Consider the following 25,653-nt stretch of genomic DNA (forward strand, 5'->3'; position numbering starts at 1 on the left):
ACTCGATCACGACTCTGCTCCGACACACGACGGGCATATAATGTATACACGTCGTCCGCAGAGCAGTCGTGTGATATCCCGGCCACAAATGAATGCTGCGTTCCTTCGTGAAAATTACGTTGGTCGAACGTAATTATATAGTAAACGTAATGATGATGATGATGTCGATTCATTAACGATAAATTTTGATAATGAACAGTGTAATTAATGGCGCCGTTAAACGAAACCACCCGTAAGCGTGATGCCATATGTACTTGCACGTTAATCGAGTGTTTAACGTCGTGCGTTAGTGTTGAGGGCTAAATATGTTTATGTATGAGTGCGGGGCTACGGCAGAAATGATTTATCATCATATTATACACCACATTACAAATTGCCGGGTGTGATGTACGCATACGTAATTATATCGACGATACACATTGCCACAAGTATAGGCCAGCATCTCGCATAGCGACTGTGCTTTCTCCGACGGTGCTCAAAGTACAATAGCGCTTTTTACTCGTCGATTGTCAAAGTTAAAGAGAAGAAAGCGAGAAAATTAAACGTCACCAAGAGCTGATTTTTTTCTTTTTATCGGTGTGAGCGGACCTGCGCTTATTAATCCCTTTGTCACCATATGTTTTCACAAATAAACAAAATTAAATATTAAAAGCTGTTGATGATAAAACTAATTTAAAAAAAAATGTTTATTGTTTCCATATCAAAGAATAATAGAACGGATATAAAAAATATTCCACGGAAGTACAACAAAGATATATAATATTTATATTTTATATAAATATAAAACCTGCCAAAGTTTTGCTTGAAGCAAATAATAAAATGAAAAGGATAAATAATAAAAACCAATTTGCGTATTTTGTAAACAAAGTTAAAATTGATCGATTACTCTCCGTTGTCTCTTCCGCCTTCCGCTTCGCCAATACTCTTACGTAGTTGGATGGGAGTGCTGCTTAAGGAGCAACATTTGTTTCCTTCTACGAAAACTAGAGAAGCACTCTCCTCCTAATTCTCGCGAAATCCTTCGTAATGCAGAAGCAAGGGTATCGTGTAAATTTTTGCCGTGACCGGGGGGCGCAAGTTGCGAAAGTTGTCTACAAGCTTAACGCTCGAAACGTAAGTTCCTGTTTACGGAATTGCACGTAGCAGTTATGCGCACATTTATACCAGCATAGGTGCACATATGCGCTACCGAGGTATTTATTTTTCTTAACTCTAAATTGAGTTTCATGTACACATAATAAGGAGTTAGTCACAAGTAGTGAATATTGCCTTTCTTCAGTAGTATTAAATGTATTCGTGCTGCTTGCATATACGATACAACAAATAAATAAAATACAGCATATTGAATATTGTGGATATTATTTAAAACAAATGTTTTATCTTTATATAACATTATTAATTTGTAAATACCGTTAATGATATTCTTGCATTTTATAGTATTTTAATAGCTTGTGGCATTTAATTATGCATCAAGTAACTTAAATTTACTTTTTAAAGGGTGCGTCAAAATTGATTGCAAGATAACTTTTTTTTTTTTATTATCCAAAGCCTGTTCGTGCGACTATTTGGTAATCAAGATGTTAACAAGCAAGATATTACACCGTTCAGTTGGGTTTTTGTACCTCACTCCTGTATAACCGCGTGTACATACAGTAGAACATACGTTTTTCGGAATTGTATAGCATACAAGGAGAGTGCATCCGGGTGAAACTTGAGGCCGCATAAAGGAAGGTTAGATACTTCTGGGTATTATTCTCAAACGGATACTGCAAGCACGGATCTCCTCGCAAAAAAATGTGTCGTAAAAGATGCATTCTGCAAAGGGGACATTCGTACGCTTGTGATAAATTTCCCTAGAATTACGGAATTGCAAAAAGACAAGGTAAATGCAAACGACCGCACGATGAAAATAACAGAGAAACATGGAATTCTCGTAATTCCGGAAGTCACGTATCAAAATTTACGGACTGTGATATAATAAACACACTATGAGTGCATCATTCGTTCGCATAAAACACGATATATTTATCGAAAGATCGCTTTTAATTAAGAAAATATAAATTTGCCTTGATATTGTTATGTTGTAACTCTAAAATACCTAACTTCTTAAAATTTAAAGAGTATCAAAATAATGAGAGAGAGGGACGTTTATTAAAATTTTAAATAAATCATCGTTTTCTTGACTTTATTCAGTATTTGTATACGTCACGTCTTAACGGAATAATATACTCGGAATAATATTTTCTTTCGTAAATACAAAGTTTTTATGAAAAGAAAATTCTGTACGTCAACAGAAAAAAAATTTTTATAAAATGTATCTCCTTTTAAGGCACGATGCCAATTATTGTCTGTATCTGTATGCTTCGTTTTGTTAATGATTACTATTACTATACAAGCACAAACGAGTTTGCAAGCGTGTCTGCGAATGTACATAATAATATCGGTTGACATTAATGCATACCGGACAGCATTATGGTTAACAAGATACATCCATCGACAATTACATGCGCCCGGCAAAGTGACCAGCATTTATCCTACCGTGCGGGAACACCTATATAGATCGTCTGGTCACCTGTTCCGGACGTGTCGACAAGAACGAAGAAGAATCGAGACAGAGAGAAAGGAGAAGACGTACGTGTCTGGATGTGTGATGCAAGAAGCAATGGAAACGACGATGGTGGGTGATTTCACACGAGTGAAAATGGAAACCGTAGATCGTTTCGGATGCGGCACGCCGCCGCGCCGTGGGCCATCACGTGTGATTGATAATAAAGTGATGCGATTGATCAGTTTCAATGGCTTGGCATCGGTTTTCGATATACCCTTTCTTAGCGAAAGAGCGAATATATTAATTTATAAATGGTAATGTAATCCGATTTCTCCATTCTGCTTATTCGCTTTCTCTTACCTTTCATATAAGCGTAAGATAAGCGCCACTTTCAATTTTTGACATTTTAAAAGCCGAGATGAGACAGATGATAAAACGTTATTTCCAAATTGTATTGATGCAAGGATGGATGATTAATTTCATACAGATATGAGTATGAACGTGAGTGAATACATATATGATACATATATGAAGATTTGAAGATGAAATGTAAATGAAAGTCAGCGGATAATAGGGGCCTATTTACATTCATCGTGCAATATATCTTCCTCCACATAGACTACCGACCTGCATATTATCCTGCCGAAGTGTTACGAAGAGATATACCGGAAAAATCGAATTGTGCTTACCCTTACATTTGAACTTGTCGTCCCGCATCGAATCGATCTTCCGTTTCTGCGCTCTTTTTGGCGTGTCGCATTTCGCACCGGATGTCTCTATAGGATGCGCGTGAAGATACGCGCTCAGCCAGCGTAGATTGCAATCGCAGATGAACGGATTCCTCGCCAAGTGTCTGCGAAAAAAGAATCGAGTTACTGACTGGAGGTACTTACAATGCAGCACGAAATATCTGCTTCGTTAAATATTTTAACAGCAAGAAAGTTTTTATACATTCGCCCAAGTTAGGAGAGGAAAAGTTTGTAAAAATGTTTGTATTAATAATACGAACAATGTTTTAATGCTTCGCAGGTTGGCAAAAGTCCCATTAGCTAACGAGCGTATATTGTTGTCGTACAAAGATAGTAAGGTGAGACCGGTTAAGTCTTTGAACAGGTCTGTTCGTATGCATGATATCTCATTGGCATTCAGTAACCTGAAACAATAAGTTTCGCTATAATTTCCAACAGTTGCCGCCTCGTTGCAATGCTTCACGGCAAAGCGAGAACAATACGTGAGAAGCCATGAATAAAAACATTTTCTTCAGTGGTTCTAATATGAATTATTAATTCTCGCCTCCTTAAAGTCGACTTCGCGTCATGCAACAGAAAACTATGCCAATTCCAATTTATTAACTTTAATAGGACTGACTTCCATGCAATTATTTACTTTAGTTTTAAATTTTGTTCATTAAGTTTATAACTTTCTTTTCTTATTTACTCACAATAACTGCAGATTTGTCAGGCCTTGGAAAAGACCAGCTGGCAGCTCCGTGATTTTGTTGCCATAAAGAACTCTGTAACAAAATGACGTTTTCTTGTTGTTGTCAAATGAAACAGAATGTTATTTAAAATGAATCGATAATGGAAAAAAGATGCATACAAGGATTCGAGGGACTTCAATCCATGAAAAGCATCCGCTGCTACCTTTTTTATCTGGTTGTTGCTCAGGTCACTACGAGCAAAACACCGGAAACAAATAAAAGTATTAAGCATTGCGGCTGACGTGCGCAATAGCTATTTGTGTTGTATTTATCAGAGTAAGTCAGTCACTCACATTCTTCGCAATTTTCTATATGGCGAAAAAGCCTTGGGTGGAATTTCCGTGATGCCATTTTGTTCCAGCCGCCTACGGGTAATTATGAAAAAACAAATTAGACAAATAAGTTAGCAAATCTGCGCATTTACGCTAGTGAACGCCTCACAAAGCTCCGAGGTTATCGATCGCTCTTTGCTTGTTCACATTATTTCATGTTTACTACTCTTTTCTGCTTCTCTTGCTCACATGAAAATATAGTATTTTGTTTCACGTGTTTACACACATCACGCGTATTAATCTTGACGGATTTTACAAAATTATTTGTTGCTATCGGTTTTACACAAAACTATTTTAGAAAAATTACTAATAAAATCGCAAATTTATAAATAAAATATTTAAATAAAAGGAATGTAACAATTGGCACTAATTTGTGCTGTATTTTGTGCAACAGCTACATACCATATAAGAGAAGAACTAAAGAGTACTCGAGAGAGTATAGTTCAGTCAATCCGTGTTATCGATAATACTCGCGAACGAGAAATAAATCTCAGACGAAGTACAGGTACACAATGCGCGAACACGGCGCAACGGTTTTACTTACAACTCAGTGGTGTCCTCGGGTAGGTGGGTTGGCACTTTCGTCAAGGAGTTTTCTCTGCAATCGACGATCCCATCAGCGCATTTACAAGGATGCGGGCATTGGGGCTCAGCGCTGCATTCCGATCCCGTTCGCTCGACCAGGCCTGAACACTTGAACTCGTGCTCCTGCAAACAATAGGTTTAGAAGTCGTGTTAGGGGCTAAGTGGGTTAACAAGAATCAATATCGATGAACTTAACAATCGCAGAAATGTTTTATAAAAATCTTCTTTTCTCGTACAATGTTTAGTTTGATAATGATACATCTAACAGTTAAATTATATGCGTACGTGCAGACATGTGATTTAATAAGGACTACATAAAAACCGTATATTTATGTATTATGCAAATGTCTGCATAAATTCTGACGAGAGATAAATGTTTGTGGGTTTTGCATAACCAGAATTCAATAGTGTAAGTCTCTTTAGCCGGACTCACCTGCACATCGGCAAGATTGCGATCCTTGAGATGAGCCGGAGATGCGCAACGTGTATGTTGCCCTAGGCGTGAATGAGCCCTCAAATGACGCGATAACCATGCTAAATGGCAATCGCAAGCGAATGCGTTATCCGCAAGTTTCAAAGTTCGCAAATGCGACAAGCCGTTGAGCATCTCCTTGCCGAGCGTTACAAGTTTGTTGTTGTTCAACATTCTAAAATGAATAATTAATTTGAGCACGTTTATATACTCTCCCGAACATGAAATAGCATTGTTGTAAAACATATTATACGTTCGAATAATTTTAATTCTTTTAATTTCTCTAATATACTTACAATATTTCCAAGTCTTTCAGTTCTCGTATCGAAGCCTCGTCCACGCAGGTCAACACATTGTTGTCAAGTAACCTATGAAGAGTAAAATTTTATAATTTTAATACATAAATATATAAATATACAAAAATTTTTTAAACTTTTTTTTTATTAATAAAATTATTATACAAGAGAGATCAATTATATACTTCAAAGAAATTTTATAAGCTACGCCTAGACTAATAGAGTTGTCTGACCGTGCGCAACATTTTACTACTTGACACAGAAAAAAAATGCGGCTAAGAACAATTATAATATATATTACAATAAATTTAAAATACAAACTTAATTGTAAGTTTTATCTGAAAAGGATGAATAAAATGGGATAATTTTAGCTCTCGTAGCGACAAGAAAAATGATATATCTTTTTACAGTTTTTAAACTGTTTCTACATTTATTTTTTACTTTGATCTTTTTTATTTTTTATTTTTAAGTATTTGTTAGTAAAGTATTAAAATTGACATATAAAATTATTAAATATTTAGTAAATTGTTATTGTTGAGCTTTGCGTATTAATTTACGCATTTTACTGTTAGTAAAACATGAAAATAGTCTCATTTCTAATACTTCTTTAATAATTCATGTTCTACTTGATAAAAAAAAAAAAAATTATTGGTATTTAAAAACATTAAAAGACTTTATTGATGAGATCTATTTTAAATCTTAACTACATTATTTGAAAACATTGTTATTTATTATGTTTTATTCTCGGAGTATTTTATATTTTATTGTAGAACATTATTACTGAAAATTATAAGATTCATGCAAAAAATTTTTAAGTACCAAGATTTACTTTGATAAAGTAAGGCTCTCTTCACTTATTAATACGTGTTCACATGTCGATTAATTTTTACTTAAAATTTTTTATTTTATATAGTTTTACACTTTCATTAACATACCATTCACATAATAGCTTCCCATGTGTTTAACAGCTTTATATACTGATTTTAATATTTTCCTGACAAATTAAAACTTTTCAAAGATCAGAATCAGATTTAGCAGTTACAAAAGTTACAAAAAAAAAAACATCATTTTTATTTACAGTTCCGGGGCCAAAATCGATGCATTTTATCCTTCTTTATCAGAGCTTTATCTGTAATGCGAGTAGAGTTGTCATATGTAAAACATCTTGAGCATAGTTTATAATGGGCTACTAGACTGTGACTAAATGGTCTCGAGAGAGATTGTTACGGAACAATCTGTCTTTGTGGCAAGCACATCCGATAAGATACTTACAAATGTCTGAGAGCGGACACTCCTCTGAGAGTCTTCGGTCCTATGGTGGCGATCTGATTGTGGCTAAGATCTCTGTAAAACAGAATACGATTTTTCTTTTCAAAATGTCCGATTCTGATTCATCTATTATTTGCTTTTAATCATAACTGTAATGTTATCTTAAAAGTTCATCTATCTCATAAAGTTATCTATCATAAAGTCTAATATTGTATTTAATGTCAGTAAAATAGAATCAACTTATAAAAAAATGTAACTCTATTACGTACAATTTTGAAAACATTAAAAATAAGGATCTTTCTGTTTTAAAACCTTATTCTTGCTTTTTTTAATTTCTAAATGTTAAAAACATTTTTAAACCGAAGTTAATGACTAATAATAATACTTTCTCTCTTGCTTTTTTTTTCAATTGCCACGTTTTAAAAACATTTTCAAAACGAGGTTAACGGCTAATATGATTATGGCCATATTAAGAACGCGCTTATAAGGATATTAAAGCGCTTTTTTGATTATGCCATAAACATTTTTATTTTACACGACTATTTTATCGTTCATTAAAATAAAGACAGAATTACAAAAAAAGTGTGCTAATGTTTTCTAAAGCGCGTTATAAATACAAACCCTTATATGTTTAAAAGATACTTTTTTTGTAAAAATGTATTGTTAATTGGTGATGCGATGTTTAAGAGTTCTATTTCTATTTTCAACTTGACTTGTAAAATAAATTAAATCCAATTTCCAATCGTACTCGAAATCAGAAGTGTCTTGTCCCAGTTTTCCATACGTGTGATTGTTGCAGGAGTGTATTCGAAAACTATTAGAGCCCATCGGCGTCACGTTCGCGTTAACTCGAGACTGTTCAGTGACCTTTCAGCTTTTATGTTCTCGAAGGCGGATGACCACGTTTACCATCATCGGTGCAACACCCGCTCGTTCCACTTTATTGCAGCTGTAGTCGCGAGTTCGTCCTACATTTTCGATCAATTATTCAAGAGCGTCGAATGTCGCGGCAAATGCCTCCTTGCGGCGTATACATGATTATCCTCCAGAAAGTTGTCGCTCGTGCGTGTGACCGGTCACACGTGCGCCAGACCGTCACGTGAGTGGCTATAGACTTCGCAAGTACTTCTCATCGCGGTTGGGATCGTTACCCACGTAACGATTGACCATTTCCACGGTCTCACGCGACAGCCGGCGGCTGCTTACGAATTATTTTAACGAAGCCACTCGAAACTTGACCCAAAATTGACTCGCGACAAATTTAATTTCTAAAAAGATATTTTTTTTATACGGATATGTGTGTGTGTGTGTGTGTGTGTGTGTTTGATGTTGATTGTTCTTTCTTTCCAGACATTCAAAATTTAACATTTTTTAAATATATCTTAGTCATACTGTATCTGAACATTATATTAAGTGACATCTCATGTATATCAAAATGATAATACATATCGTTCTATCTTTTTTGCGGAAATTACGTAATTAAATACGCTAATGAAAGAACGAAGGGTTAGCAAATAATTGAATTGTCTCTCATTGATATGGAAAGACACCTTCGAACGATCAAGGGTTAGACAAATGGCGCGGTTGGAGACCCCTCGAAAAGCGTGCGGCTATCGTAGAACCTCGAAAAACCTCTTCTCGAGGTCTGAGTTAACCAGAGGCTTGTGATGATAGGTTGGGGTCTTGGAGTACGGCTTGCCATTGACCATCCATTGGCTTGGACCTCGCAATCTGTAATTATGTTCGCGAGGGAACGCGAGGGGGAGGCCGTGGTGGGCGAGAGAAGAACAACAAAAACGCGAAACGGAGAACGAGGCAGAGGGAGAAGCGCGGGGAGAAAGAGAGAAAGGCGACGAGGGACGTAAGGTGAGAGTGCGAGACTGGGAGATTGAACTCCCAGTTCGCTCGAGCCAATCCAGAAAGTAATTACCGAATTTCGACGCGCGCGCGGCCACGTCTGCACCGAACGCACAAAGGGAACTCGCGTCATTCGCGTTCGAGTTGGTCGGCGCGAAATATTATTGTCCCCGTAGAGTTTGATCGTGCCATCGAATAAACGTTTGTCACACGCCGCGCAATAAAAGTTCATCTCTCTAGAGTACTTTCGCGGAACTATGAAACGAATTAAAAACGGTTTTATAACTATCGATTATTGATCAGGAACTTTGTACTTGATACCATTCCCATTTGTGACTTGTTGGCAAAAGTTTTTGTAAAAATGATTTCAAGAGAAACGAATACTCCTGCTAATGAATTACATGTATTCCATTCCTCTGAATTTAACAAATTGGAAGGAAGTGAAACGAGAAACGCAAGAAACATGAGAGTGGATAAGCTGGAATTGAGTATTTGCACATACAGAAATTTGGGGTATTAAATTCCCACTGCGCCTGATCCAATCGCAAAAAGCAATATCCGAATTTCCAAGTGCCCACGCTGATTCGACAAAAGAAGCCTGCGTCGAAATTGCTCATTATTTCAAGCGATTGATTACGAAAGTCAGTGAACCGCTATTGCACATAATCAGATAAAAATAAAACAAACGGAAATATGCGCATAAAAATTTTAATATATGTAAATTAATTCGTATTCACTAAAATAATACAATATATACCATTACTCATATAATAAATAAGCAATGTGAAATTAATGCAACGCGAAGTTAATACAACGTTAAATACCACATGTTCACAAAGACGAGGCATTCGAAATAGATTCGCGATGCGTGACATCACATCGTCAGAGTCGACAAGCTAGGCGAGCTCGGAGAATAGACGACGATAATGAGCTGCGACAATAATCAACGGGGAAAACGAGCATTTGCTTTATGTGCTTTGGGTTCGAGCATGTAAGCCGGGGAACCCCGGGAAACCTCTCGGTTCACTCGAGCCAATCCAGAAAGCAATTACCGAATTTCGACGTGACCGCGCCCGCGCGAAACTAACAAAAGGACTCGGTGGTCCTCGTCTCTCGCGAACAGCCTGTCCAATTCCGAATTGTTACCGTCGCCGCTAACTGTGTTACCGCGATAAGAACGAGACGAAACGAGATCCGACGTATCGCGCACGTATCGTTCACGTCTGTTTATCAGGAACCACCGCGCCTTACGATCTTTTTTCGTCCCGTAGCCTGTAGGCACGATTGCGCTGCCGCAAGGGATCGTGAAACTTCAGAGAGAAAGAGACAGAGAAGTCGATGTCGCGATGTCGAGGATTGTAATGTCTGGAGGACGACCGTGCATTCTTCGGACGCGAGCTCCGGAGCTTAGAATGTTACGCAGAAACATTTGTAACAACGCTCTTGCATATGTGGTAAACTGGTTTTAATAGCTTCCACAACGACGCCCTACGCTAGGATTCCTGGCATTTTCCGCTTAGCATACTTGCGACGAGAGTTGGAAAACTGCGGCAGTCTGAAAACTTCATGGGCTCACGAATGGACATTCTCTCGTGTAACCGTCTCTCTATCGTTAGTAAAATTTTGTTAAAAACTAATTTATTCTTTTTTTTTAACTTTACTAAAACATGAAGACGTGAAAAACGGCGTGCCCAAGGCAGTAAATAAAGCGTTTGATGAGCGTACGAAAATGACAAATGAAGTTGTTAACGCGGTTTTACATCCCGGGTCGCATATGCGACGTAACGCCATAACGTCGGGGATGAGAGGGATTTACTGCAAGGGCCGTGAAAGCTGTATAATACAGCGTATTACGATCGTCGGGATGCATGATAACAACTGTACGATAATTATTACAGCCGCCGTCTCTCTCCCTCTCGAGCGATAAACCGAGATTGTGCGCGCGGCTCCTTGTATGACGGGCCTATAATTTGTCGACGTCCCGAAAATCGCCGTGCGGCCTCCTCCGTAGTCTCCGAATTTTGTCCCCCTAAATCATCCGCGCGACCGCGCGCGGATTCGGTTCGGCGGACGTTTGTCCTGGTTATTATCAGCTTAAGCGTACCGCGGACAAATGCCGCACAGCGTCGTAAAATACCCAGCTTGCACGCTGTCCTGCGGTATCGCGTTACAGGCGCCGCAATGCGGCCGCATCGGGCAGAGTGATACTAATCAACGGAGTGTCCGCGCCCCTTTCCATTGTGTCAAACCATTTATTACCACGTGGGTTTCATCCTCTTACCGTATACCTTTCTACGTTTGCGCGATGAGTTAATCATACGTTACGTTCACCGGCGCGACCAGCCCTCACCACGGCGCGGCGGCGGCGGCGTGCCCGCGTCGAATTTACGAGACGAGCGCATAATTATGCTCACGTAGCTTTTGGCTGTGCATTAAGGAGAATCTGATTAATCGCTCGTCCACTTATCAGACTTGCGATCCTGCACCGGTGGTAACTCTCTGATTCATGCTTGTTTGGGGATTTAATTGTATATAAGAAGATACGGATTTATGTACAAACGATTATATTATATATATTACATGTAACAAGATTTATTATATTTTTATGAAAGAGAGAGGTATAGAATAAGAAACGTATTAAAATAATTCCGAGGTACAGTTTGTTCTTCCATTCGCTCGTTTGAAACAAAAGAACAAAATCCGACATCTGGCGTCTTTGCAAAAGGAGAAGATGGCGAGTTTTGTAACGCAGAATCTGATTTAATATATAAATTAAAGAGAAACATCTTCGAGGAGAGAAAGTGCGGAATAAGCTGCCGCTGGAATTACGAGTTTCCGAGAGTTTCGGAATAGCGGCCGGCGAACGGTAGGCGAATTAGCATCCTCCACTTCGCGATTTTAACGCTGGTTTATCCGCGCCGGATGAAGGATTATCGCGCATCCGAAACGCCCGTGAGAATCTCGCCGTAAGGTCGCAACATAATACGTCCCTTTGTAAAGTGGCTGATCCAGCCTTATCGTCAGAGACTGTAGGTTGTGCCCGAGCGGAGCGGCGTGGCGCGGCACGGAGCCCTGAGACGGGAAGTTTCGAGTCCCGTCCATCTTGCCCACTTTGCAGGATGATAGATGGACGATCTCCTCCTCCCACTTTGCTTTCTCCTTTCCCCTCTTCCCCTTCTCTCCCCCTTTTCTTTTTTGCTCTCCGCCGCCGCTTCTCTTGTCTCTTCTCTCTTTTTCTCTGCTCTTCCTCGGCTCTCTCTCCCTGGATCCCGCCATCCTGTCATCCGTGACGCGCGCAAAGAGGAGACTCGCGCACTTTTCGACCGCGCGCGGCTGGCAGCTGCCGGGAACACCAGGAACCTCCGATCCGAACGGAAACGTTTCGTGCCCACTCGATCGCGATAAAGGCACGATATCGCCGCTCGTCAAGCTGGCCTGTCTCTATTTTGTTTTTCTCTGCACCGCGTGGTGTAGCGCGCGCGCGCGCGCGCGTCGGTCGTGCCCGCGTTTGATTGAGATTCCGGATCGAGAAGAATGTTACAGCGCGCGTTCGGAGGAAAAGCAACAACCGATGAACGGACGGACGAGCTGGGACGGCATAATCACGGGATCGGAATTTCTTATGACATCAAGGTGGCTCTTCTCGTTAACGAGAGAGGCGAACCGTATGTCGGATACAGAGGAAACCAGTCATGTTTCGCTGAGAAGAGGTCGGTTCGTCCTCTCGACGGATAGCTTATGGATGAGCATAATTTGTGTATACGGCTACGTGTTCTTTCGATATTATCGCTCTTCGAGATCATGGAGGCCGTGGCCAGAAGTCTCTGTGCTCAGAAGTATCTTTAATAAATTGTAACAAGTATAACCGGTATCGCGAGTAAAAAAAATTCTAGTGATTTCTTTGAGCGTTTGATTGGCAATTATTTTTCTCGGTATTCATTAAAGAATCCAATAATACAAAATTTACTTTAAGTGCTCGAGATCGATGCACGCGACTGGTTTCGGACTCGCCACGCTTTATTAAAGATTCATGCATAACGCGAAACACTGATTTTATCGTTTCTAAGTAATGACTTCATCGATCCTCGTGCCTGGCAAATGTCTAAAATCGTACAATCCCCGCCCATTCATTTCGCTTCTAGTGAATCAGGTCTCGCGCTAATAAGACAGTGGGGAGACGATAAGCGCGCCCGTACCCAGGCAGCCGGTCACGTAAGATAGAAAATACTTTGGTGAGTCGCGTGCAGAAGCGAAATGCGAGCGTCGAGGTGACGGTGGTGGCATCGGCGTTGCATATCGAACGTTCGCCTTTAAGAAACTAAAGCCCGGGGTGAAAAGTCGCGTATGCAGCGGCGCGTACATTCGATCGAGAAGTCTCGCGTGGCAGGTTACACAACGCAAGCCCCCGTCGGGCTTGCGTTGTCCCTCTCGCGCGGCGGTACATACGCGGTAGATATGTAGGCCGTCGTCTGAAAAGTTTACACGATACAAACCTTCCCTCCCGCTACGCCTGTCGTCGCGCTTGACACAATGATGAGGAAGACGGAGAGGCAGAGACGAATGCGGATCGAGGTCGCAATGCACGCGTATGTATTATGCGTGCAGTCTGGCGGAATCTGACATTCGGACTGATCTCACGTGTAATTATTCTCCTGAGATTTCCCTTTAGCTTACCGAGGATCCCGCGCGATCCCCTCGCGCGCGAAATACCGGCGCGGATGTTGCCGCGATATTGCAAACTTTCATGACGTTGTAGACTCGTTGCAACATCGCTCGTATCTCGCAATGCCGCCGCGCCATTTACCCGCCGCGCGTGTTATGTACCGTATACCGCTGACAGATCGCATAAATCCCGCGGCATAATACGCTCGCGGCTTCTTAACGAATTCTGTTCTTACGCTCGTCGATATCTCGCGCTGACGATAAAGCATTTCAAATTCGTAGTATCGCCGCAGTAACTCCCGTCAAACCTGCTGGCGAGACTCTAACGCGTAATGCTAACGCTCATGAATGTCGGAAGATATTTATTTGTAATTATATATTGCGCAAGTGAGGTTCAATTGCCGACAAATCTATTTAGCATCGCGCGTTCTCCAATCGGTCTCCCGTAATGGGTAATATCGTTGTAATAATTCCCACGGTAATTTGTTCAATCGTACTCACAGGCGTTTTAAGTTCATCATATTACTGAAGAGAAGATCGGGCAAGTGACGTATTTGATTGTTGTTTAGTCGTAGCTTTTCCACTGCCACCAGATCTTGGAAAGCCCCTCTTTCGATAGTGTGTATTTGATTGTTTGACAGCAATCTGTAAATTGAAAGTATTCTCGTGATATATATTATATAAAACCAATGAGAAAACGTAATATTATGAAAACGCAATATTATTGTAATATTATGAAAATTAATCACAAAGGATTTTATATGTCAATTAATGTATATTGATATTAAAATGACATGAAAAATTATAATTATTGCACATCTGACTTAATTGAGAGAAATGCTTAATTATAGTTCACATATAATTCTTGTTTATTTAAATTATAGCCAAACAATAAACTGTAAACATCAATGTAACATATGTGTATTTAATCAATAATCAACGAGAGAATTAAAAATCTACTTACAAAACGTGGAGCGTTGCCATGTCTTCAAAATCTGTCTTGAATATCACCGATACATTATTTCCTTGAAGGTCTCTGCAACAAAAAGAGCAAAATCAATGTCATTATTTGTCAGCACCAAGTAAAAAAATAAATTAACAACTCTATTATGCACGGTCATATATCGCTAAATTATATAATAATCCGACAAAAAGAGTATACACGTTACTTCACGTGTAATCTCAAGAGAAGGGTATCGTGTAGGTAAACGTTCTTAAAAAAAAAAAAGTTTCGTTCCTGACACGACGTAATTTTCACGCCACCAGATTCCGTTGACTTACAACTCTATCGATTCAGCGAACTTAGTTCCGCGTTGCCACCCTCGACGCGGAATAAAAGCTGAACAATCGTACTACGCGAGGAGTGGAGATGACGAGCGACGCGGTATCGCCGTTCTGCCAATAAAGGGTTATACCATTCCGTTACGAGGAAGCGTGAATTTACTCTTCACGTCGAAAAAGGAGAAGACCGTGAAGTAGCCGTCAAATACAGCCGTACGCCAAGCGTCTGCCTCCCTCGGGGAAGTTATTAAGGCCTTATTAAATTGGTTCCTTTTCCCGTGGAAACTTTTTACCTGACAAAAAGCTCGGGGTAAGAGCGAGTAACAAAGTCAGCCTACGAGCGCTTTCTCCTCTCAGCGTGGATTTCTCCTTTCTGGCCCGACGACCGGCGTAAATTATTCCCTCGTTTTCGTCTACTGACGTGTAATTCTCCACCGACGACAAAATGACGGAGTTATATTTCCGGAAACCACGTCTTGCACGTAGAATTTAATGCTTGTACAGATACTCGATAAAAATGTGATTTCTTTTTAAAGTCGTTTTTCACCGGTACCTAGATTTCTTTTCTCTTTACAGCAACGTTACTAAATCGTATTATTCCATACGTCCTCTGATTACACGACCGTTTTATCTCGTTTAAATTTTATGACATTAATTTGGTTTACTTGTTATAATAAATATTTTGATTATTTATTTAAATTTCTAATACACTCGCAAATGAATTTTTGCCAAATGACACAATAGCAGTTGTAATTCGAAAAATTCTGTTAAAGGTATTTTAAGAAAATAAAGTTTAATAAAAGTAGAAAAATCACTTCCGCAGAGTTGTGAGCTAGTTAATTATACTATCCCATGGTAATGACTATGAATACTTCCCGCTAACTCTATTAAGATATTAAGCGCCCTCCTTAATACGTTGCAGGTATCTAATTACGAATCATTATACTTGAAGGAAGCTGAAAATACCTCCCGCGGGAGGAGCATGGGCAATCGCATTATGGAATCGAGGCCCATCGAACCTCGACGCATAATCCACTTTATCGCCGATTCGATTAATTCTCGACGGGATAAAACGGTGACGGCTACCCAACGTCTAACGAGAGCTTTAGGAGCTACCTAACGAACGATGTCACTTTTCCTGTTATCGTTGTCACTAGTTCTCATGGTTCTTTTGTCAGACGAGAGCGATGAACGTTATTATAACGAACAAACAATGTCATCGTTAGAATAGCACTGTAATAATTTAGCTTTTGCTTTCATATCATATGAAGATAGATGATTAAAATTACTTTCATTTCTTACAATAGGCGTTACAAATCTTTAATTTTGAACAGAATCTAATTAACATTATTTTTCTTTAAAATTATTTTTTGTCATAATCAGAGATGCTTTATTTTATCTTTTTTTTCTATAATAATCGAATGCGGATGCAATGAAAGTTTAAACCGCGCTGACCCTTCCTCGTTATTACTGCGATCATTCAAAATCGTCGACGACATCTCTCATAGCGAAATATCGTGGTTCATGAACCAAGCGCCAACTCGTAGAATAAGACAGAAACTTGGCGTGTGCCGTTTGCACGACGGATTTGCGCTTCTAGGAACGTTAATGTGGCCTTTCGCGGAGGACCCCGCCGTCTTATGTGGTGTTACGCTCAATTAAAATAGCGCGGCGTCTTCTCGGAAAGTAATAACGGCAATCGTTCGGGTAATCGTCTTGTATGAGGAACCTTTGCTCAGCGAACTGAATGGAGGAGTGTTTGAACGGTGTAAAGGATCGGTCGCCCGAAGCGACAGTTTACAATTCGTCGTTACAGCGGGACAAAATTTCGCAATATGTCGATGTTTATCGTATTTACTCTGTAAATATCCGTGTTGTTCGATCGACAAAGCCTCCGACGAGGAATATTTGCCAGTTGTCACCTAAAGTCGAGGGTAATTTACACATCTTCCTTAAAGTAAACAAGTGTTTGTGTCTCTACCTATGCAGGTAGTCATTTGAAATTAGTGTACGTAATTAGAACAATTAAGAACCATTGAGATCGCGAGTACCGAAAATCCATTTAGAATACAGCGATGCTTAAAATTGATAGTGTTGAATTGCTGAATGAGATGGGAATATGTTGACGATACGTCACAATACAAAGATCACTAATGAAATTTAAATAGACATGTAATTTAAATGTCTTCAATGGAATGAATTTTGAACCATTAAATGAAGAATACAAATTGTTGTCTCAAATTTGCGAACAGTGACGAGAGTAACATTCGTCATAGAGCTCAAATAGGATGAAAATGCGTGATGTAATTATGACGTAGAAAAATTTATTAGATAATTCTGATGGATCTACCGGTATACTTTCACAATTCAAACGGTAAACCTCGTTATTGATCCGATTCGATCGCTACAATGACGGCCATCGGAAGTCCAATAACATTCTAGAAGGCACAATTTTCATCTTGCACTTTTGCCAGGCGACTCACGTAGCGGCTAACAAAATTACATTTCGCGTCGTCGACCGGGACATCCGCTAAATACGTTTCCATGGGTTTTCGTGAAGGCGGGAACAGAAGGGGCGCGAGAATAGGAGGAAGGGTACTTGACGGTAGTAAATCTGATGGGACGGACGATGGTGAGAATCTGAAGGAAGAGAGAAGGGACAGTTGGGTGTGACGGGATTGGTAGACAAGGTCCAAGAATAAGGTGTTCGTGGTGCGTGTCTATATTTGAGTTGTGGCGGGATGAGAAAAGGGAGGGTAGGCTGCTGGCAGATGTAATCAAAGTTTGCAGACAACCACCCTGAACGAGAACCTCTGCGAGGAACACCAGGGTGGGGGGGAGGGGGAGAACACAGGGGATACCGCCGCGGGATCGGCCGGATATCCGGTCGTATCTCACACGCGGCGCCGCGTCGCGCGCTGCGGCGGCGTGTCGATACTCCTGCTTAATGTCGTAGAAATGTCTCCGGCGGAGATAAGGGAGAGAATCAAGTCGCGACAAGGTGAGACGTGTCTATGGGGAGTGGATCGTAGTCTGGCGCGAGTCTCGATTTTCTCGCGTGCGGAACTGTTCGTCCCGTCTTCTCGCGCCGGGGATCTGGGAATCGAATGATTTATGGGTAGTGATTATATTCAGACTTCGCGTGCGCTGGTATATCATGCTCCTGTACGTGTGACTGCTAGGAAATACCGCGACGTAATCCGCCATTTACTATATGCGCGCCGGATGTTTGGTAGATGTAAAGTAGTAATTTATCGATTGCAACGTGTATTGGGTGATCGATGATAGTTTGTCATAAAATTCATTAGTTTTCAATTTTAATCTATCTGATTTTAATTTGATCTAATTATCAATAATGTATGATATTTATATTAATAAAATGATTGACACGTTTGTTACTACGCATCATAAACATATGACTTATAATAAAATTCTGATTTAGAATATAAAATGTAAGATTTAGAAAAATGTTGAATACCTTTATTTTCAATACAGTTTTTCTATGTGTGCATATAATTGCACATGCATTACATTTAATAAAACTGCTTAAAAATGCAGAGTAGCCTCGTGATGAAGATTTTTCAAATTTAAACAAAAATATTAAGCTAAATACACTTGAGCTTCTTTTAAATTGTATCAATTATTCTCATTTCTAATAGAGCTAAATATATAAAAATATTAGTGATAGAGGTGTTATGCATTCTTCCGATTATTTCATTGAAGTTGGCTCGACGCGATGCGATATAAAGTTCTCGCAGTTTACGCGCGATATGTTTCAGTTTGTTTATGTCATTTATAACTTTTCTACGGAGTTGCAAATCTGACTCGTAATAACGCACACCTTGCGACAATAATATCCGCTTGCAGGTCCCCCCGATTTATCTTGCCGGGAAAATATAGTCTTCGCCCGATAGATTGCATTCTAGATTTTCAGCGCATTCGTAGCGACGAAGTCGCAGATCCAGATAAGTCGAATATTGCATTTAGAGCGACTGTTCGTTTCTCTGCGATTGGACCTCTCTCCGCTCCAACACGAAAAAATTTTGAACGGAACGAAGAGCGGACAGCTGTACAGCGAAAATATTGTGTCAGATAAGAAAGAGAACTCTCTGCCGTTCTGGGCGAGAAAATATAGTCTTCTGCATGCTCGGCGCAGAAATGCAAATGGAATCTTTTAATTGAGTTTACCGGCGAGACATCGATTTAGTGTCTCTGGATCGGCAGAGTTAAAAAAAAAAAAAAATGGCCGAGGAACATTAAGTCTATTTGACGTATCGACAGCTTTTTCGACTCGCTATTCTCGAATAATTGTGGCAGGTGGAACGGAAAGAATGCGAACGACGCATGGTTTCCATTCCATAAGTGAACAGTTGGACAGCTTAGAGGAATTAGACATCATTTATCATTGAAATTTTATTGCTGTTATCTTCCACGTTTTGTTAAATTTAAACGTTTCAATATCATGAAAGGTAAACTTTTACATCCGTCCAATATAGACTTCCCGATATGCGAACGAAACAATTTCTATCACTGTTGTCTCGTTGGATAATAGACGACACAAACTTCTGCGCATATTACAGAACAATATAATAGTATAATTGTGAGTTGAAAATGAGGATCGTTGATTCATAGTATAATAGTTTGGCGAGGAAAGCGGATGGCATTTACTGACTGTCGTTTTGTGTTCCGTCCCAGAACAATGCAATTAACATGGTGTTTAAACTTAAGCTTTGGCCGCATTACCGTAGAAACTTATTGCGGCGAGGGAGGTTGAAGCGCAATAAACACACTCTGACTTCTGAAACATTCAGACGGAGATTCTACGCTGTAACGCAGCGTCGCCGGGACCGCGCTTTGAATTTATCGGGGCTGGCATGCCTCCAGATGAAACTTCTTTTTTGTCTCGTGCCGGCCGGTCATTTCTCACCTCGCGCCGTGCGCGTGTCAACCCAATAAAATCAAATATTAACGCCCGGATGTAAAATCGCGCTTGTATGCCCGTGTATTTACGGTGTGATACGGTGACGTACGAACCATGATGTATCGCGCGACATTTTATGCATGTGAAAATAAAACATCGTAAAGATGAAGGAACTGCCCAACGGACGGGAAATGCTCGGGAGCATGGAACTCGGGAATCAATAAAAACATGACATTTGTCGTTACGATATCGAGAGAGCGCTTCCTCATGAATTTCTTATGATTGCGCCGTAACGACAGCTGCGAGAAAGTCCATGAAGAAGGAAGAAATGTTTGCATGTCTTGAATCAAGCTGTTTCATGTCACATTATACCAAGAAATTAAAAAAATGAGTCGTTTTTTTCTTGTTTTACATGCAATATTCATTTTTCGAGAAAAAGATCGAATAACAAGTTTAATTGACATTTTAATTTTATTTTAAATTTTGTTATCTAATTTCAAGCTTTTAATTCAAAGCCTGTGTTCTGCGTTTTTAATTGGTTGTAAATTTGTTAATTTAACAATTGTTTAATCATGTAATTAGTATAAATATAATATTACATAAATGTTTTTATAATTGATATAAATTATTTTATTAAATTTATGTAATCTAATATTTATTATATTAATAATTGTAGAATTATTTAATTAATATAAATATTTATTAAATTTGTAAAAGAACTGCTGTTGAAAAAAAGGCGCCATTATATTCCAGTAATTATAAATTTTGAACAAGATTTAAAGATGTTAATCTTTTACATTAGTATATCTTCTATGATGCAATATCAGTATTTGCATTATGTCGTATAAATTCAATTAGTTTCAAATTATTATGTATACTGCACAATTGTAAAATAAGATAAGTATCGTATTATTTAAATTGTTCGCTCTTTAATTCAGTATTTCCGTGGTCAATAGCATCACTTCACGCCCGTGACACTGATTTACAAACGATCATTGTCTTCAACAAGGGAATCATTCGATTCGTCTCTGAGCAGCGCCATTCAAAGCGAATGCCCATGTTTCTTAGACGCAGTTCAGAGCAGCAATAACAATCGCTGTTTGTGGCGCGGGAACGCGGCCGGTCACTAATTCGCCGCATGCATTTTAGCATTTCTCTACCAGCTGCGTGCGACGGCCTGTTCGCGTACACTTAACAACGAAATCGATGCTAAACATCCCTATGTTATGTACATAAGCGAAACGGCGGAGGAGGCGCCAAACTATTGTTCCGCCGTACGGTACGATTCGTTTGTCGACGCAAGTAGTTCAGCAAAGATAAATGCGGGGTCACGTGTAAAGGAGCTACGTGAACTGACCTAAAACATCGCGAAGAAAAGCACCTTAGAGTTTTGCACTAAACGTGGTAATTGATCGATCGATTTGTTATTTGGGCGGTATATATATCTTTTTAATTTGTTTTTTTGTATTCGGACAAAAAATAGCTAAATAATTTGTCAAAAATTATGAATATTTTTCTCATTTAAATTGCAGGAAACAAGTATTATTTTGTTTACGTAGAGTTAAATAAATTTCAAAATTGTAAATTATAAATAATTACAATTACAATCTTCAAATATGCCTTGCAAATGTAGCATGCGCGTTATAAAATATGCAAATGTATTATTTATCCATTAATTTTGAGGCTGTAGAATACGTTATTATGATTGCATTTTGCATCGGTGCATTATTTTTAATGATTTGACATCTTTCTTCTACAAGAGTTAGTTATTACAATGAAAAATGCGGCAATCCAAGGCAAATTTTTTTTCCGATTATTTACAACATTTGACGTTCTGTAAATGACAAGGTGTACTTTGCGACCGCCAAGGTACTCGCGCCCCATTATTTTAAGTGGCGATGCCTGTAATGTAACCGAGAGCAGTAAAATATCGTTTCGCCCGGAGGATATATTACACTTTTAAGAATTTCCGACGGTGTGGGTGGTTCGTTAGCGGGTGTAACTAGTCAAGCAAAAATAAATATTCGCCCACGTAGCGGCGGCGCAACACAGTCCAACCCAAAGTACGGAGCATGGAAATAACCCCGGAGCCTTTTTACAATTTAGATAAGCGTCCGCGCCCTCGCGTATATTCGAATCGCCGATCAGCCGTAGATCAAGCTATCCGCAACTAAAATTTATCCAACAACGTTAGGTATTACGTATATTGCCTCATAAATATTCAGCATGAAAAACGTGAGCGGTTATTTCATCATAAAATTAGCGAAGTCAATCTGTACGGGTAGCCTTCGTTGACACGTTTTAAAAACGAATGTGGAGCATCGGTCAGATTCTTCAACCGTATATACGATAAATTTATATTACACTTTGATTTTTTAGTATAAATATACGAACAAATTTCAGACATTTTAAAAAATGTCTGAAAATACTTTTACAACACAAAAACGATTTACTCACAAAAAGAGAACAATTTTACTGCAGTATTAAAAAATTTACCTATAGAGCAGAAGATAATTTTATGTTGGGCCTTCAAAATAATTATGTAGGACGCTCAAATATGACAATATTGCTGCAAACAGTTTTGACATTTTAGCAATTAACAATAAGTTAAATATGTAATTTTTTGATTGGCTCAACATGATTATTTTCAAATCTGTATTTCAGCAAAATTGTTCCTTTCGTGCTAAAGTATTTAAAAATTTAGCTAGACACAAATTTAAAAATAATTTCGTTGGATTATGAAGACAATTATGAAGGGCGTTCAAACATGATGCTGCAGAAAACTTCAAAATTTTCAACCAGTTTGAGTATCCTATATTTAATTAAATTTTTAGATACTTCAGCAAAATTTTTTTTTTCTGCAGGTATCAAGCGATAATGGAAATAATCTTGTTTTAATTTGTTTGCAATAAACAATATAAATTAGAATTGCTAGTTTTAAAAATAAATTTCTTGCGCATAGATAATTTTTTAGTGGGATAACAAATAAAAAAACAAGCTTACACGTTATCGCGTTGAGGCAACTTACAGAAATTCGCTTACTTTTTCCTTGGCAAATAAAGTATTGGTGTTGCAGCGATTAATATGTGCATCTCGTTAACAGACGTAGGGTTAGTATATGAAGCAGTTAAATTAATTGGTGATAAAATATTCGGACAATGTTATGCGATACGTCGCGTATCCGTCCTAATATCACTTTGGCGACCTCGGAGCGGCCCAAAGCGGCAATTTGTAACGTTTTATCCAGCGGAAACGCATGCATCTCCCTCAAGATTTCCTGACAGTCGTACACTGGCCGGTGCAACTGGTTCAGAAAAGACAAATGCGCCGGTTACGTATAACGACCGACGTGGACTCGCCATAATACGGGAGGGAAACGATGTCGAGTCCCTTAGATTTCAGATAGTCCTTGTAGCCGCGTGATTTTTCTGTGTTCTTACCCTCCAAGTGGACCGACCCCATATCGCGAGAACATCAAGTGAGCGCGATGACCCACGCGAGCTTTATCGCGATAGCGTGCATCTCACGAGCCGGGCATCCTCCCGCGCGCTGTAAAACAGGACGTACCGAGCGTCTATTACGCTCATCGTGTAATTCAGGGACGCGGCGGAATGCGTTAAGTGCTCAAGGCGCGAGATGAAATCTCTGTTTCGTGTACCGACCAAATGCAAGAATGCCTCTGCCGTGTGTTACAGTAACAATTACAAACGAGAGGGGGAAAGGAGATATGTGATAATTGTTGAGAGAGCACAGTTCCTCTTCCCGCATAAACGTATTATTCGTTTCATTATTTATTCATTTAAAAAATATAAAATATTAATTAAACATAACAGTTGCCTCTATTTCATAAAAATTTTTTAAATATTTAATGAGATCAAACATTTAAATAATAATTCTCTTATAAAGATTATATTTAATATTTAATTATAAAATTTAAACATCTATATCATTTACACGGTAGCTGAAAGAGATTTTATTCGTTGCACAAAGGTTTCGATCCGTTATATATTTTCGTATCAGATTTTAAGCATAGTATAATTTAATCTAGTATAAATAGAATAATTTTCGAAATATAAGTGATCGAAGTTGGTTAACGTGATATAATGGAATTAGATCTAATAGAACATTTTTTTTCTCGATAAAATTTAAATTTCTGAGATTTTAATAAATCTGGAAAAAAAGTGAAGAATATTAAATTGCTACATAGTTTGTGAAAATTTAATTCTAAATTTTTAAATTGCTTAAGAGAATTAAGAACTAAATTTATTAATATCACACAATTTTACTGCTTGTAATAAAACAGAGAATTCAAGTAAGATCAATAATGAAAATTATATAATATATTGCTTCAAAAATATGTTTATTATTGACATATTGATTTATAAATATTTTATCAAATGTAATTTATACACTCAGAGAAAAGTTTCTTTGATTAAAAAAATATTTGTTTGAATCAAGAAAATTGGTGCATTATTATACGGTTAAAAAAAAGATTGATTAAAAAAAATTTATTGATTTGAAGAAATTTCTTGATTGTTTCTTTTTATTAGAATTAAAGAAATAGTTTGATTATGTAACGCAAATCTTTTTTTTAAATAACTAAAATAAGTAAATTATTTCTTACATTTGTTAGTACTTTCTTTTTGAATAAAAAAATTATTTGTTTAAATTAAACAAATAATTTATTTACGTTAAAGAAGGATAATGTCATTTCTTGAAATTAAATAAATTTCTATTTTCCTCAAAGGTATTTTCACTTCAACTTATTAAAATAAAATTAAGGAAACAAATTTTTAAATTTAAACTATAACTTTTCTCTGGATATAACTATTCTGTTCAATGCGCATTAATCATTCGTTAAATTGTTTTGTAATGCAAAGAACATTACACACAGTCATAATTTACTTATAATGCTACAAATATTTCGTGTAGTGTCGTGGCGAATTACCGACACGCGGGCGTTTGTATTTTGCCGCCCACGGTGTAGAGTGTAGCCAAGTGTAGGTGAGTGCGCGCAGAGTGTAAATATGGCCGCCATTCGTGCGGCGAGATTCGAGCGGGCGACCGGCAACACGAGCCGCTTCGCGTTTCGCATCGAATTCATCCCTCGAAATGTGGCCGTTCCTCGCGAGCGATTGGTAACTATCGACACACATATGATTAGCTGTCTTCCGCAATCGCGGCTTGTAAGCGATCCGAAGCGACGACTGCTTGTCGAAAGGTATTTCGCGCGTTCGCTCACTTGAGAGTGAAAAGCACGTACAGTCACGCTTTAGAGACTTTCAATCTAACGCTCGTAATCTGCTCGCCTCATCAAAAAGCGCGGGTGGACACGAGAGAAGCCGCGATATACATCCACCGTTTACCATAGGGATCAATCTAGCGCGTAAAGTTATTCGGCGTATGTTTACGATATCGTGATATTGGCTAACGTCCGGCGCTTGTTGTTGTCGGCCGGCGCGGCGCGGCGCGGCGCGACGCGACGCGACGTACCGATACCGATGTTTACAGAAGTCGTCGCGCGGCGAAGGCCGAATAGACAACGGCGCAGAGCGCCGACGACGTGCGTCGCATTATCCTTCGAGGCACGGATGCGTAGGGGCGACGGACAGCAGCGATGGAAAACGCGTAATTCCTCTCGCGATCGATGCCACAATCGCCGAACATCGCGCGATAAGTCAGCTCTGACAATAACCTCGCAAACGGCCCGGCCGGCCGACAACAACAGCGTATTGACGGCTGTTGATATGCGATGGCGATACAATTAGTCTCTCTCAATGCCGGAATCGGAATGTGTATCTCGAATCACGCGCGGTTCAATATTTCGATCGATTTTCCTATAATTCGCACGTCATTCTCGTGACGCGCAAATTGCCGGATGTAAGTTACGGTAATATATGTATCAACTGTTTAGATGTTAATCTGTTTCGTCGGGATTCGTATACGTCCG

General features: G+C 39.0%; 1 protein-coding gene across 2 annotated transcripts in view; it reads right to left on the bottom strand.

The window, feature by feature from the left end:
- The window catches only part of LOC105194510 (protein slit), a 327,037-nt gene that overhangs the window by 20,890 nt on the left and 280,494 nt on the right, over positions 1-25,653 (bottom strand). The window contains exons 2-12 of one of the 2 annotated variants that reach the window (XM_026131466.2): positions 14,466-14,537; positions 14,003-14,146; positions 6,986-7,057; positions 5,714-5,785; positions 5,379-5,592; positions 4,905-5,068; positions 4,322-4,393; positions 4,148-4,219; positions 3,990-4,061; positions 3,558-3,701; positions 3,244-3,401 (exon numbers count right to left, since the gene is read on the bottom strand). In XM_026131466.2, the coding sequence (XP_025987251.1) occupies positions 3,244-3,401; positions 3,558-3,701; positions 3,990-4,061; positions 4,148-4,219; positions 4,322-4,393; positions 4,905-5,068; positions 5,379-5,592; positions 5,714-5,785; positions 6,986-7,057; positions 14,003-14,146; positions 14,466-14,537 (1,256 nt within the window). Of the gene's footprint in view, positions 1-3,237; positions 3,402-3,557; positions 3,702-3,989; positions 4,062-4,147; positions 4,220-4,321; positions 4,394-4,904; positions 5,069-5,378; positions 5,593-5,713; positions 5,786-6,985; positions 7,058-14,002; positions 14,147-14,465; positions 14,538-25,653 lie in introns of both variants that reach the window. The other variant, XM_011159458.3, reaches the window with a different exon arrangement.

This window comes from Solenopsis invicta, chromosome 16 (genome assembly GCF_016802725.1).
Source record: "Solenopsis invicta isolate M01_SB chromosome 16, UNIL_Sinv_3.0, whole genome shotgun sequence".
Taxonomy (NCBI): domain Eukaryota; kingdom Metazoa; phylum Arthropoda; class Insecta; order Hymenoptera; family Formicidae; genus Solenopsis; species Solenopsis invicta.